Below are 17098 nucleotides of genomic sequence, written 5' to 3' on the forward strand. Positions count from 1 at the left end.
TGATTTTTTACACTAACATTGTTAAAGTATTTAGCAACTAACCATGGGAGTATGAATGAAACACCAAACTACCCAGCACATATTTCTTGCCTTCCTCCCAACTTCATGAAACATTCTAATAAAATAAGTGGCCATCAACTCACAGCACCAATGGGCTAACTGATCCACCAGTAAATAGGTTCTTTAATCTGTCAAAGTTACAGATAGAAGCTCACACAGCTCCATGATTCAAAAATTATTGCCAGGCTCATAACCTGAACCTTACTCCAAGAAATAAAATATACCCTATGTCAAAGAACTTCTCACCATTGTTCACTCCTCCCTTGAACCACTTTCTTCATTTGGCTTCTCAAATATCACGTTCTCCTGACACTCCTCATACCTCACCAACCATTCCTGCTCAGTCTCTTTTTGCTAGTTCCTCTGCATCTCTTCACCCTCTCAACATTGGAGGGCCTCTAAACTCAGGCCCCTTCTTTACTTACAGTCATATAATAGATGACTTCATCTAATCTCCAGTCTTTAAATACCACCTAAATGCTAAGGACCCAGTCAGAACTCTCCCTGAACTCCAGACTCATATATTCAACTGTCCATCTTACATCTCCACTTAAATGTATAACAGCCATCTCAAACATATCTGAAACCAACACCTAATCCACCACACCTTAAAATAAATGTGTATCTATAAATTATACATAATGCTATATGTAACTACTATACATATTAAATATACTATATATATTATATATTGCATATAGATGTGTATTGTATAATTATATGCAAAGTATATATATGCCCACATCATTATATATATATACATAGCTCATCCCTTGACTCCTCTTTTCTAACCTTCACATGCAGCACTTTTACTTGTATTATTATAATAGACTCTTAAGTGGTTTCTCCACTTTGGCTCCCATATAACCTATTCTCCAACAGCAGCAAGCTTGAGCCAGTGAGTGAACATACCCAGATCATGTCACTACTCAGCTCAGATTAACAAATGGCTTCCCGTGTTCATCAGAGTATACACTGATAGCTTTACAATTACTCCATGGCCTTCTCCTACCATTGCCCCCTGACAGCTATGCTGCCCCCCTTACTGTTCCAAAAATAAACCAAGTATGTGCTATTTGCTTTAACTATTCCTCCCTGGATTGCTTCTTCACCACTGTCATGAGGTGAGGATTATCATATCCATTTTATAGATAAGAAAACTGGACCGGGCACAGTGGCTCAAGCCTGTAATCCCAGCACTTTGGGAGGCCGAGGCGGGTGGATCACGAGGTCAAGAGATCGAGACCATCCTGGTCAACATGGTGAAACCCTGTCTCTACTAAAAATACAAAAAAAATTTCTGGGCGTGGTGGCACGTGCCTGTAATCCCAGCTACTCGGGAGGCTGAGGCAGGAGAACTGCCTGAACCCAGCAGGCGGAGGTTGCAGTGAGCCGAGATTGCGCCATTGCACTCCAGCCTGGGTAACAAGAGCAAAACTCCATCTCAAAAAAAAAAAAAGAAAACTGAAGCCTAGAGATGATACTTACCCTTGGTCAAGTACCAAGTAAATGGCAGAGAGAAGATAAATAACATCATGTCAAGATTATGGGACTACACATACTCGTTACTTTCTTCTTTTTGCTGGCATTTTAAACTAACTCTCTGCTCTTTTATTCTTAAAAAGATATGCTAAATGTTTACTCTTGAACCACCATAAATAATTATATAAATATATATACACACACTACACACATACATGTAAAATATAACATTTATAATTAGTATTTACAAAAATTGAAGAAAAGCAAAATAAAGGTTTCTTATTGGGCATACCTTTGCAAAGTTGATTGAAAGCCCAGGAATTTCTGCTAATCCTCCACCCATTATAGATTTCTGACCTATGATAACTCCGAAGGTGGGCAAACAGGAGAAATCAGAACTTCCTTCATAAACAAATTTCAAATCTTTTGGATCCTTGATTGATGCTCCCACTCCAAGGGCGTACATAATAGCTTCCAGTTCCGTATAAGCAGAAGAAAATGAAGGGAGCTTCTGGCCGACAGCTCCAGCCTACAGGACAGTTTTAAAAAGTAATTTCTTTCATTGATATTTTTGTCAAATCCTTGAAATTTTAAATTTCCAAAACTAATAACTTCTTACATACCTAGTTTTGCTTTTGAATAGATAGGAACAAAATGTCAGTGAATTTGATGGAGCATAATTATTGTAATTATTTTTGAAATTTTTTTAAATGAAAACTAATTAGATAATGTGTAGAAAAGAACTTCATTTATAGATAATAACTTTTTTATTGCTTGCTTCTTGCTAATAGTATGCCTCCTATTCAACTTTCCTGACTCTAATTCAGCAACTATTAGCTACACAAAAATTCAAAAAATAATGAATTTATTACTAAGGACAGTAAATTGCTCATACAATCTAATGTATAAAATACACTGTAAACAGATGAGCAAAAAACATTGCTTAATGCATGTAAATTTGACTGCCTCATAATGTTTTTAAGTAAAATAAAATTTAACTTGAATTTCCTTCCCAGTATATTCCCAGGAATATCCTTTGTCTAACTGAATGTTGTCTTTTTCTATTTAGTGATAACATGCATAGTTAACAAGTATATATTAGGTTATAAAAGAATAATGTCCAATTTTCAATCATATTTATTCTAAATTAGAAGTTGGTAAACAAGGACTAAATGGTTTATACAGGTTGATTAAAAATAAGAAAAACAGAAAGAATATGTAATAGAAGCACTATGTGTAGCCCACAAAGCCTAAAATATTTATTACATGGTCCTTCCTTCATCAAAAAGGTTTGCCAACCCTTATTTTAAGCTAAAAATCTCATTTACATATTGACCATATTCTCAGGCTTAAAAATCAGAATTTTAATTTTCTTTATTACTATGCCTACCATAGGTTACAAAACACCAGAATCTAATATGGCAAATGACTTACTTCTTCCTATTTATCCAGTACAATTTTTTTAAGAAAGGATACAAAGAGGAGAGAGTAAATAGGCAAATTTCACAGGAGCTATAACCACAATTGTTATATTTTACTTACAGCCATGTTGAAATTGTTCTAAAATATAGTATCAGTGCTTCCCTTAAGAGAAATGACCCCAAAGAGCCACTAAAATAGATATCCTTTTCTAAAAAGCTAGAAAATCTTACCACTTAATAATAACACACACTAAAGTAGAATTATTGATAGTCAAAAAAAAATTTGTCTAACTGTACTGAAAACGAAAAAGTTTAATATTTGAGCTTATGTTCACTCAAATTCTATTAATAGTATATATTTTATATAGTTTTATTATCACTTATTTAGCAATAAATTAATAGCTTAGAAAATAATTTTTGTATGTGAAAAAAGTTTCAAAATTATTTACATTTCAAACAAAATTGCTGATTATAGGCATTTTCAACAGAGGTATAAAGCCTTTTGTATGTTAGGTAAAGGGGTAAAAAACTCAAGGAAGAACAGGGAGCGCATAGCATAACCTTCAGAAGTCGTGGTGTCATAGTCTCCCCTCCCACACACAAATTCCCACACAACTCAAATCTACTTAAAATCAATTCATATCTATCCTTAAAGATATAAAGAACTATGAACTATGGAAGGCAGACAGGCCTGATATCCAGATATCAGGACTAGATATCAGTTTAGCCTCAAGCCATTTTTATCAACAGTTGAGGTAATCCCTTTCCTCCTCTTCCATCTAGTACCTCCCTGAGTCAATTTCCAAACAGCACTGCAGTGGGTAAAAACGAGGTTGGCTAACAACCATGCAGGCAACTAACTTGATTCACTACACCCCCCAAATGGAGCCTCCCAAAAATTATATGCAAGTAAGGAGTATCCCTCTGAAAAGTTCCTGATAAGCTTTCAGCAGTTCTGTTTCCAATCAGGGGAAGAAGTTGAGTGGGTTACCTCCATTCTTCAAGCCCCACTCGGCTACTAGGAAAAACCTTGGAAACTGATAACCAATTGCTCTGATCTCCTTTCCCATTAGGGAAAAGAAACGCATAGTACAGTCCAGAGAAATCTAAGAGATGGAAAACGAGGAATTAAAAAGACAAATAAAGTGCCCTGGACAGTGTTAGAATTCATCTTCAGCCATCTCTTCATGTGGCTCAACTGTCCTGAATTCTCTGTATGTTGAAATCAGGCTGTATGTTATAAAGTCAATAAGTAATGATGTCTGAATAAATCCTCTATTTTAAATTATCTCTGCACTGCTTCTCTCCATTATTAAAAACTGAAAGAAAGTAACTGTAACCAAAAGAAGAAAGAAAGCAGTGGGGGAGGAAGAAAGCAGGGAGGGAGGAAGGGTAAAAAAGTCTCCAGAGAAGGCAAAAGCTTTAGGTTTTTTCCCCACTTACAAATCCTGATGTTGCTGTAGATGTTGCATGACTAGTATGATTTGCTGAAATTCCTCCTTCTGAATCTATTTTACTTAGAACTTCAATTATACTGCCAGTTGATTCTAAAATTAAACATGAAAAACAAAAAAATAAAGCTTTGTTAAAGATGTGACTAAGAAGAGTTACAGTATGCTACATAATTATTCCTGTAACATTCAGCAAACCCGCTACAGAGTCTCCATTGCCACTCAACAGTTCTGAATGTATGATGTCAGGCTATTGCAGGAAAAAACTGTGAAAGAATGAAATAGGCCAAAAATAAATGGACATCCTCAATGAAAAACAAGACATTGTCTAGCATATCCTTCCCCAGTTATCTGATTCTAAGGGGCTCTGAGCTTTCCAATGTCTTTAAGCTTTTAACAACCTGTAAAGAGGAATACTTGTCTATAGACATGCAATTTGTCTGGTAGAGAGATCACTGATTTCTCTTCTTAACTGATTTCCATTCTCCTCAGTTGAAAGAATGCCAAGATTATCTCCTCACACCCATCCCCATCTCTCTGTAATAGCTCTAAAGATAGTACCAAAAATTCTTCCAGAGAAAACTATCATCACAATCAATGACTCCAGACAGGGATCAAAAGCTGCTGCTTTGGGGGTCTAAAGGGTTAATAAAGGAGGCTCATGAGGCATCCACATATCCACAAGATATTCTGAAGGCCCTGGGACCTCTCTAACAAACCTTAGAGATATAAGAATCTGAACCCAGACAATAATATAACCAAGGACAGGCACAGTGGCTCACACCTGTAATCCCAACACTTTGGGAGGCCAAGGCAGGCAGATCACTTGAGGTCAGGAGTTCAAGACCAGCCTAGCCAACATGATGAAACCCTGTCTCTACTAAAAATACAAAAATTAGCCAGGCGTGGTGGCACATGCCTATAATCCCAGCTACTCGGAGATTGAGGTGGGAGAATCACTTGAACCCAAGGGGCAGAGATTGTAGTGAGCTGAGATCATGCCACTGCACTCCAGCCTGGGAACAAGACTCCATCTGAAAAAAAAACATAAACATAAACTATACAGTCTGAGAAGACCAGAAATATCTGCCATTCCTAATGACACCAGTAGAGAGGTTTCTTGCCTATTACTCATCCCCCTACCATCCCATTCATATTGCTACCTAGAGGGAAGGCTATTTAGTTGGAAGGCACCTTAGTATAGGCTAAAAGTACTCCTTTCAGAGATAAACAATTTAAATTACTTGTTGGCTCAAACACTGGCTAGTTTAGTTTTTCTGGGATTTAGTTCCATCATCTGTAAAATGTAAACACTAGAATAAATGCTCTGGAAAGTCAACTCTTACTGAAAAGATCATTTTTTTAAATTGTGCTTCAAATAGAGTTACCTTTTCATTTATAATTAGTTACGTATAATAATTCAATTAGTTTGCTTTATAATAAATCTAACACTTTTGAGGTAGAAATACTTTTTGAGATAGATATCAGAGGAAAGTTTTTAACTATACTTCTTTTCTTTCACTTGTTTTTATGGATTGGTGACTATCATTCATAGAATAAATTTCTCAAATGTCTAAATATAAAATACAAAAATATTACCACTTATGACATAACAATCATGATATCATCTGATTGAGAATAAGCATAATGAAAACTTCACTGAGTATTCCAGTAGGTAAGAAAGTATCATTAAGGAGGAAAAAAACAGAATAGTCATTTTTCAAATATGTTCTATCAAACTCTAAATATTATACTACGATGAGGAAAAAAATGTTTTTCTATAAATTTACTCTGACTCATCTTTTCAGACAAGTATTTCAAATTTCATATATTACATGCATATATGAGTTATGCTAGAAAAAAAACCTGACTTTTATTTGGTTATCTGGTTCTGTGGCATGTCATAAGAGATTAAACAATTGAAGTTAATGAGCAATTATTAAGTCTCTTCTATGAGTTCAGTACTATGCTAACACCAAATATATACAAGAAGTAAATACAAGAAACAGTCTCTGCCTCAAAGGAACTTAGCAGGCAATTAAGAAATCACACATTCATGAAACAAAAGAAGTAGAGAGCAATTATAATTAGATGCTCAAGTAGTAGGAGTTTGGCTAACAGAAGGATCAATGTACCCTAGATTATCTGGGCAGGTTTTGTTGAACACTTGGGGCTTGAGTTTTTCGAAAGAAGGGTTAGGATTACCAGAAGAGAGAAAAGGTAGAAGTATGTTAGAAAAGCAAAGAAACAGTAGCGAAGACGAAGTGCTAAAACAAAGCCACATTTATGCACTAAACAGAAAAGAACTAAGCCTAAATTTTTAAAAAGGCTGAAATAATCTTTTTGAGAAAGAAAAATATGGTAAGATTGAGAGCAAATGGGCAGATAATGGAAGACTTTGAAACCAACCATCAGCAAGGGTGTTAAGTGCATTCAGCACAAATGAGAAAACATGACATCCATCTCCTAATCACACATAAATCAAAAAAGCAGGATAATAACAAAGCTGAAAAACTGACAGTGAGAATAACATAAATATCTTTAAATGTGAAGAGTTCTAATACCTACTAGAGCAGAAAATATGCTATAGATAATCTTAGTATTACAGTTAACATAGAAGATAATTCCATAAGAGAAGAAAATGCTTGCTGCCTCTGTGAGGGCTAACTGACAGCAACTCTCTTTACCTTGGATACTCTGAGGCTTGCTGGCATTCTCAAAGTTACAGATCTTCTTCCAGTTAGCCTTCACTGCCTCAGGAGTCATTGGGTGATTCTTTTGTCTTACAATGGCTCCAAGCGTCCGTTCCCAGCGTACTGGTTATAGAAACAAAACTAACATACTGAGCATATAGTTGAGAGACAAAGTAAGATGCGTAAGAACCCTTTCATTTTTTAACTTTAAGACAAAGTTCAGAAAAAAAGGAATTCTAACTCCTAAAGAATTTTACTATAATCATTAAAATAAATTTTTCCTAACAAACCCATTAATATAAGGTCAATTTAATGAAAAATTTGAAGCTAAAGGGAAAAATTTCTCTTCTGTCTACGCTAGACAGTACTAAAGGTAGAATGTTATAATGTCTGTGAAAAAGTTTAATTATATAATAATCACACCAAAAGATGGACTTCATGACCACAGATTCCCCAAGTAATACAAGTCATTCTTCTTGTTTATAAAATGAAGATAACAGAATAGAGCTTTGCTGAGTTAGCATACTGAAGTCCAATGGTAATAATAGGTCAAAGACTTCAGTTAACAAAAAATTACTGTAACAGGTGGCCCCAAATAATTCTCCCTTTCTTTCTCTTTGCTCTACCTCTATTTCCACAAGAAGTCAGTAGAATGCACAGATTCATAAAAACCGTTACTGCTGCATAAGGAGAATTTTTAACATTGTTTCCTCTTCAAAAACCAGAGGAATAAATAACTACTAATAACCATATTTAAACATAATAGTCAAACATTGATGATTGTTAAACTGAAGATTTGTCTTTGGGAATGACAGAAATGCCTGCGTCTATAGCTTTCCTATTAATAAAGTACTGGATATAGCTTTTATTGCAAAACCTTATATTCCTTTTTTAAATGGATATAATAAGACCCTCAAAAATGCTGGAAGAATATAAGCCACTTTAAACATTAAAGAAAATGGCCATTAGTGCTAAAAATATTGTACTATTAGAGCAATGCCCTCCTGAGATAGCAACCTTTTAAATGATTCAGTTAATTGGATTAATTTTGATACCCATAGCCAACTAAATATAAGTTTAGATACAGGAATTTTCACAACTTTTTGTAATTTCATAAAGCAATTCTCAAATTTGGAGTTCACAAGGTTTAAGAGATGGGATAGGAGAAGGTAGAAGCCAAGTAAATTTACTATTGGGCTAAAGCAGAATAATTCCCATAGATCAGCTGCAATTTCTGTCCCAGAAAGTTGTCCAATGTGATTCCTTACTCCTTTTGATGTATCATGCTCCACGGAAGAAAATAATTACATGGGAAAATTGGAGAACTTGCCTGCTGCTCTAGAATAGGCTCAACCCATCTTTTCCAAAACAGCTCTCCCTCCCACTCACTTCTCTGCTGAAACAGCAAGAACAAGCATGTGGGAAGTCAGAGACATGGGAGGATGAATATCAATATATATTGTCTGAAGGAATAGCCAGTTCTGAATAAGACAGGACAAGTCCTGAATAAGGACTGCCTACAGGAAAAATATAGGGTCTTGAAAGGGCCACAGGACTAAAGGACAATCGCCATGTTCTAAAATACCTATTTTGCTATAGCAATGTTTTAGGTTTAAAGATATGGAAATAATTTATGCAAATCAAAAACTGAGAGAGACTTACATTTTCCAATCCATCCTGCACCAACCTACCAAAAAGAGGAGGAAAGCATTATACCATCTAATGTGAAATCACTAATACAATTTTTTAATTAAAAAAAAGGCAGCAGCACCATTACTAGGAGTATTAAAATTCAAGATGACTGTAGATGAAAATAATACAGCTCTATAAAAGTCCCCTGGCCCCCATGACTTTGCACTGTTCACATTATCAGAGCACAAACATAAAACAACACAATGAAGTAGAAATGCATGTAACAGAAAAGAACGAATCTGATGTCAGAGACTAAGCCTTGACACAAATTTGTCTGACTACCCTGGCCAAATTATGTAACCTGCCTAAATCCAAGTTTCCTCAAATGTAAAATAAAAATGACAGTACATATTTCATGTGGTTACCATGAAGCAAACAATATAAATTGTACGCTGCCTTGATATAGTTACACTAGACAAATCAGCAGTGATTTTGATAAAAGGCAAAATACCTATCACTTTTTTACTGTATTTTGGAAATGAGGTAATAAGCTACAAGCTCCTCTCAGGTGCTAAAAACAACTGCTCCAGGTGAGCCAAAAATATTTGTATCTGCCACTCAAGATACCTATCAGAACTTCAAAAAGTAGAAATTTAATTTCAAGGCTTAAGTCAGGATGTTAAGCACATTCATAGGATATTCTGCCAATCATGCATGCCAAATGTTCCTCACTAAAAACGTTCACAACATAGTAAAAGAAAACAGCAACATATAGGACTTCATATGCAGCATGATCCCAATTGTCCGTTTCTGAGTATATAAAACACATATCTAGGCCAGGCATGGTAGTTCACGTCTGTAATCCTTGCACTTTGGGAGGCCAAGGCAGGCAGATCATTTGAGGTCAGGAGTTCGAGACCAGTCTGACCAACATGGTGAAACTTCCATCTCTACTAAAAATACAAAAATTAGCCAGGCTTTGTGGTGAGTGCCTGTAATCCCAGCTCAGAAGGCTGAAGCAGAAGAATCACCAGGCAGAGGTTACAATGAACCAAGATCATGCCACTGCACTTCAGCCTGGGCAACAGAGCGAGACTCCGACTCAAAATCTAATAAAAATAAAATATAAAACACATATCTAATAAAAGACTGGAAGGAAATACAAAAATAATATTAATAGTAGTTCTCTCTAGATAGTAATAATGTAGGCAATTTTTATTTTATTTTTTATGTTCTTATATATTTGAAATTTTCACAAAAAGCACATATTTTTTTGTTCACAAACTTAGTAATAAACATAATTGTAAAAGATAAATAGTTTTAAAAAATTCCTTAGTGAGGTAAAAGAAGGGCAGGCAAAGTTTTGAATTACAGATGGCTTGATATTATTAAATTTTCCTCTTCTAGGAAACAGAGTTGTTAAGTTCTTTCTGCCTCTAATGTGCCACGATTCACCTTCAGTGGCTGTGATTAGGAAGGCAGAGGTGCACATCTCTGCTTAGACATATGTAGACTGTTTTTTTTCTTACTTTACCCATCAGTTTTTCATTCAAATGAAATAAGCTAATTATCCTTCACTTCAAATTGAGCCAGGTTTACAACTGGTTCTGTATACAACAGGTTCATTATTACCACAGAGAATTTAAAATGGGGCAGGGTCTAATATACAGCAGTTTAGGCTAGAAACAAGAGATCAAACTCAAATGCATAACCAAAAAATGTATCAATTGGCTTTAAAAGGTCTAAAAGAACATTCACCAAAGTAGTAAACAATGGATCTCACTACATGATGGGATTATGTGTGGATTATGATTTTTATAATAAACATTTAAAACTTTGCAATAAAAAAACAGAAAAGTTTATTTTTTATGTAAAAATAAATAATGTTATATTTATTGACCCATCACACAAGATGAAATTCCTGCTATATTGATAATTAAAATTGGCGGGTGAGTGCTATGTATTAGTTTAAAATATGACTTGTAGTTGTCACAAGAAATCCCAAGAAAACTAAAGCTCAGGAAGGTCAAAGCAGCAATTCCCAGAGTAAGAATTCAAAATCTGGCTTGGTTGACTCTAAACTCCAAGCTTCATCTTTTCACCTTATCATTTATCTTCTTAAATAGTGAAACAGCCCACATTTTGACTGAACACATCAAACCAGCCACATTTTCATTTAGTAGGAATATTACAAATGTAGAATTTTACTACATTTGTAGTAAAAAAATAGTTTATAAAGTTGCTATTACTTTCAAAAAAAAGGATATTAGTCGACACTTTTAATTATAACATAGACACAATACTTAAAAATACACAAGTGATGTCCACTGGTGCAGATTTTCACAAATGTAAGCAACTGGAGAAAACTAGTAAGAGAAAACAGAAAGGTGCAAATACCTCAAACAAGCCACCATTCTCCTCACAGCTCTCGTGACAAAGCCAAAGGACAAGGGGTGCCACGTACTCTGGCTTCAGGGCTTCCACGAGATCTGAAATAAAGAATATACACATATCTTATCAATCATTTTACTTTCTAAGAATTTCTTGCTTATAAAATTATAGGTAACTCAGAGACCTTTAAAATAAGAACAAACTTAGTATGTACATAACTAGTCTAATATTTAAGGTTTTGGAAAGACTTTTTTGAATCTCAACTAAGCCATTTCTAAAGAGTTCTTAAGCTTCTAAAATTTAAGTACAAGACACACCTTTCCAAGATGAGTAACATATTAATACTGCTCAGTAGAAGAAAAGTTAGAATTGCCCAAAGATTGGTGAGCAAAACTGTATTTAACACGAGAATCTTGAGTAGCATTTACTCCCAAAACTATTTTATTCTCACAGCTATTAACAAGAATCTAGAAAACCACAAAACAGCTTTGACCATTGTAATGGCAGGTAACTATTGACACTGCTGAATCCTAACCACTAGACCACCAGGGTAGGCAGATAATGATTGAAATGTACCATGCAAACATCACTGATGAGTACACAAAGTATAAGAACTACTTTCCCATTACATGCTTTACTTTTTTAAAACTTTTTAAAAATTAATATATAATAGTTATACATATTTTGGGGGTACACATGATATATCTGATACCTTATACAATGTGTAATGACCAAATCAAGGTAACTGGTATATCCATCAACTCAAACATTTATCTTGTCTTTGTGTTAAGAACACTACAAACCTTCTCTCCTAGCTATTTTGAAATACACAACAAATTATAGTTAACTATAATTTTTCTATTGTACTATCAAATACTAGAATTTATTCCTTCTATCTAATTTCACTTTTGTAGCCCTTAACCATCTTCTCTTTCCCGTTGCACCCTTTCTGTGAGTAGGTTCGTGAAGCAGAAAGGTACTACATAAGGAACACAAAGACCTGGATTTTGGTACTGACCCTGCTGTGTAAGCAACTTAGGAACTTGAGCCCATCATTCAACTTTTCTGGGCCTGTATTTTCATCAGTAAGCTAGTAATTTAAACGCTTCCGCTTCCTATTCCACCAAGTTCTTCCAAGGCGCAAATGAGATACAATTTGTATCTTATATATAACACCTTAAATATCATACAATTTTATCTGAAAGATCAAATAAATGCAAAAAGTGTGAAATGACAAAATACAATTTTGTATTAATGTGCTAAAGTTAAAAAGTTGGTATATATAGTCCCTGTAAATTAAAAAGCAGTTCCAAAAACTCTTCACTTTATAGCCTCTAAAAGCTCTCAAGTACACAAGCATTCCAGTGGCACTGTTTTCGAATTTTCATTATATGCATGAAGAAAAAAACAGAGGAAAACTCCAATCATCTCAAATTACACAATAAAACAAATTATTAACTTATATACCCATTCATCTCAATACGCAACATTCCTCTAATTTTCCATATGTCCACTGGCAAAACTGAATGGTAAAGGATATTTATGTATAAGAATTCAGATATTTGAGTTGACTAACTTCAAACTGAATGCAAAATAAACACATCTATAAAATGCAACAAAGCATCTATTATGTTAGGTGAGAAAAAAAAAAAAAAGAACGTAAGTCACATAGAAAAAATATGTCTGCCCTACAGTTTATTTTGTATATTATCACTAATAACATAAGCAAATATTTTTGCTTGCCAGTTCATTCTCAAACTCCTAGGTTAGCCAGACAAAGATTTAATAGATATTAAACTCAATTTTGTAAAACGAAAACCTACCTCAAGAGAGTCAATAAAAGATCAGAGAAGTCCCATAGCTATTAAAATATCAAGTTATATAAAATCAAAAACAGAAAGGTTTACTTACTCAACCCAAAGTTTCTTCCACAACACTAGATGTCAGGATATCTAGCATTATAGTGAGCCAAGTACTCTGAAGAATACTTCTGTTTCCAGCAATGAGATTATTTTAAAGCATTATTGAGATAGAGAAAGTATCCTCCAACCAGAAAGGAAAAAAAAAAAAAAAAAAGAAGAGTCCTTAGTGCCATGCTGCAGGGAAGGAAGGGTTGCCCTGAGAATGACATGAGTAACAATACTGACACCTAGGTACTCAGAGGTAGGCCAGCATCAAGATGGGGTCCAAAACCTACTACAAGAAACTTCAACTCTTAAGGAAAACTGAAGCAGACCAAAATTGGCTATGCCTCCTGGTAACCAGCAGTAGCAAAAACAGATTTTCTCTGAAGAAAACATTGCCGTTCTCACTCATAGGCGGGTGTTGAACAATGAGAACACATGGACACAAGGAGGGGAGCACTACACACTGGGGTCTGTTGGGGGGAATAGGGGAGGGACAGTGCGGGCTGGGGAGTTGGGGAGAGATAGCACGGGAAGAAATGCCAGATACAGGTGAAGGGGAGGAAGGCAGCAACTCACACTGCCACGTGTGTACCTATGCAACAATCTTGCATGTTCTTCACATGTAACACAAAACCTAAAATGCAATTAAAAAAAAAAAGAAAACAGTGCCAATTCAGAACACAGAATAAGATCAGGTAAAGAGCTGATAATTAGAAATCACCAAGCAAAAAATGAAGGGAAGCCACTATGAATAAAAGTTAAAAGAAATAGCAGATTTAAACTACAATGAAATAGAAATGTTGGAATTTAAAATATAATATAAAGAAAAGTTAACTATTGATTAGCATGTGTACCCTCCCTGACTCACAATTTTAGTTCAAAGTACATATTCTAGAAAAATTCTTGTTCTTGTGATCCAGAACACATGTACAAAAATAAAAGCAAATTAATTAAAAAGCAACCCATATATTCATTAATAAGAATTAAATTCACATAACAGACTTGCAGCAATAAAATCGAATGACCTACAGCTATATATAAATCTTAGAGCCCTAAAATTGCATGGAAAGACAAAGTGCAATTCCCAAAAGAAAAAAATTTTTAAATGACAATGTCAAAAAGATCAAAACCAAGAAAACCAAACAATAAAGTGTTTATCCATTTAATTCTCTTTAAAAAAAATTAAAGGTAAGGGAATGAATAGTCTCTAAGCAATTACCTCTTGGGGAGGAAATGGGGTGAGGTATAAAAGATAACAAAAATAGACACAAGTTACGGAAATGCTCCAGTGGGGGGCTGCACAACAGCAAGTCAGTAAGATGATTCCCAATGACCCCCATGTGCTTTTTGTGGTCCTCTTTCACAGTGTCCCAAGGCTAGTCTGTGTCATCTACAGGATATAATAAAAGTGATGGTACATATCTTCTAAAATAGGTTATAAAAGACACTGCAGCTTCTGTCTTGGTGTCTCTCTTTCAAATCGTTAGCTCTGGGGAAAGCCAGCTGCCATGTCAAGAGCAGTCCTATAGAAAAGCCCACATGGTGAGAAACTGAGGCCTCCTGACAACAGGTAGGAAGGAATGCCAGAGGCCTGTTGGCAACTGCCATGTGCATGAATGAGCTTGGAAGTAAATCATCCAAGCCAAGCTTTCAAATGACTAGAGTGCCAGGAAACATCTTAACCAAAACCTCATTAAAGACCTAGAAGCAGAAGCTCCTAGCTAGGCCACTCTAAATTCCTGACCCCAGAAATTGAGTGAGATAATAAATGTTGGCTGTTTTAATCCACTAAGTTTTAGAGTAGTTTACTACACAGCAATAAATAACTAATACGGCTTGAAAAGTTAGTTCCTAGATACTCATTATAGGGTTATATTTTATTTCATGTAAGAAACATGTAAGTTATATACATTACTTTTCATGCATCAAGTATATTGTGAAGGGGAAATGAAATAGCAAAAATGTCTCCACACATTACTCATAATATCTGGTTCTTTAACAAAAAATTCCTTTAATTGCCCATAAGGAAATATTTTAGAGGAGGAGAAGAAAAAGTTCTGGTTAAAATAAATTTTCAGATATTCTAAACTATGAAAGTTAAGAAAAAAGCAGAATTAAAATAACAGACTTTTAGGACTAGAAATAATAGTCCTAAAATTAAGAGTAATTTTTAAATGATCTACAACTCTCTTACTTTATGGAAGAGAAAACAGATCCAGAAGGATTAGGTCATTTGTCTAAAGTAGACTACTTTCTAAACTTCTTTTACTAGAGCATGGTTGGCATAACGGATTAAACATTTACCTAATGCCTTTAGTGGTCCAGAACTGTTCAAATAAATGGTAGCATACACTGAAAGGAAAACAAAGTTAAAATCTAAAGTTTTAAATACTTTCTTGAAAATGTACTGCTTCCCAAAGAGTCTAGAACTCACAGCAAAAAGTGACTAAAGGCAGAAGTCTAACAAAGGGATGACAGGCACGAATTCTAATTAGTGGTTTGTCTTGGTATGAAGCAGGGAGGTGGAAAGAGGTACAAAGTTAGATTCAAGTTACTGACAATGTTCCAATTATTGGGTTGAAAAGTGAGTTCAAGAATATTCATTATATTTTTACGCTTTATTTCTTATCTATAACCTATACTGTTTTGTGTCTATATAGTATTATACTTAAAAGGAAATAAATAAATTGTATGTCTTTCACATAATATGATTCTTTAACAAGAATTCCTTTAACACAAATATGAGAACATAAAAAGTTTTTAAAGAATAAGGGACTTTAAAATGGCTCTGCTATCAAAGAAACAGGGGAAAAAATTAGATCTCAGGTCCAAATAGGTATTCTACACTAAAGAGAACTGGTTAGACACAGCACTTAGCAAAGGCTGCAAAGTACTGCTATAGTATTACAGATCCCAAGTTCTAAAATGCATGTTAGTTCAAATGTGAAAATAAATGGTACTGCAAATATTTGTGTTCTATGGAGTAGCTAATTTTAAAATAATTCCATCGATTATTTTGTACCATTTCACAGAGGCTACTTATCAAGTATTATGTAGATTTTCTTTTCAGAAATATATAAAAATCAGGAATACCAAAAAACACAGTTCTCCATAGTCAACTATTATATAAGTAAATAAATAAAGGTAGGCTCTCAATTATCCATTTAAATTTTTAACTTTTATATTTTTAAAGAAAGTTGAAAGACACACACTATCTCATTCCAAGACTTAGTATAAAACTAGAGTAATCAAAACATCATGATATTGTTAAAAGAACAGGCACACAGATGAATGGACTAGAACAGAAAAATCCAGAAACAGGCCCAGGTGTAAGTGGTTGATTAATTTCCACAAAGGTGCAAAGGCAACCGAAATCAAGAATGAGGAACAGTCTATGGAACAAAGGAAACAGTTTCTTGAACAAACAGCTTTTTCTCTTTTTAAGGCAGGGTCTCAGTCCATTACCAGGCTAGAGTACAGTGGTACAACCATAGCTCTGCACCCTCCAGTTCCTGGGCTCAAACAATCCTTTCACCTCAGCCTTCCAAGTAGTTGTGACCACAGGTACAAACCACCCTGTCCAGCTGGACTTTATTTAAAAAGGGAAGATAAACTATTACGTGTTAAAGGAAACTTAAGAGATATAAAAAATGCCTATGGACCTTGTTTGGATCCTTACTGGAATAAACCAACTCTAAAAATATCTCTTTCTAGACAACTAGAAAATTTTAATATGAATTTGATAGTAGGTGATGTTAGCAAGTTATATTGTTTGGTTGTAATAATAGCATTGTGGTTATAATGTCCACATCTGTTAGAGATTCATTTCCAAGTGTTCATTAGGTGAAATATAATGTCTAGGATTTACTTTGAAATATTACAGAAGAAAAGGGAGAAGGCGACAAAAAAATCAAACAAAATTGGCTAAATGTTGATACTTTGCTAGAGCTGAATGATGAGTACAAATAGCTCTTAACTTTCTTTACTCTTATGTATATTGGAAAGCCACACAAAAAAAGTTTTTTTTTTTTTACACAAAGAAACAAATGACCATAAAAAGA

The 17098-nt window shown here is 34.5% G+C and overlaps 1 protein-coding gene across 5 annotated transcripts in view; it reads right to left on the minus strand.

Moving 5' to 3' along the window:
* The window catches only part of HSD17B4 (hydroxysteroid 17-beta dehydrogenase 4), a 92551-nt gene that overhangs the window by 44181 nt on the left and 31272 nt on the right, over positions 1-17098 (minus strand). For all 5 annotated transcript variants that reach the window (XM_008991633.5, XM_035291032.3, XM_008991634.5 and 2 more), the window contains exons 9-13: positions 11137-11228; positions 8770-8794; positions 7102-7230; positions 4407-4510; positions 1835-2071 (exon numbers count right to left, since the gene is read on the minus strand). In XM_008991633.5, coding sequence (XP_008989881.2) covers positions 1835-2071; positions 4407-4510; positions 7102-7230; positions 8770-8794; positions 11137-11228 — 587 coding nt within the window. The remainder of the gene's footprint in view (positions 1-1834; positions 2072-4406; positions 4511-7101; positions 7231-8769; positions 8795-11136; positions 11229-17098) is intronic.

The sequence above is a fragment of the Callithrix jacchus genome, chromosome 2 (genome assembly GCF_049354715.1).
Source record: "Callithrix jacchus isolate 240 chromosome 2, calJac240_pri, whole genome shotgun sequence".
In the NCBI taxonomy this organism is placed as follows: Eukaryota; Metazoa; Chordata; class Mammalia; order Primates; family Cebidae; genus Callithrix; species Callithrix jacchus.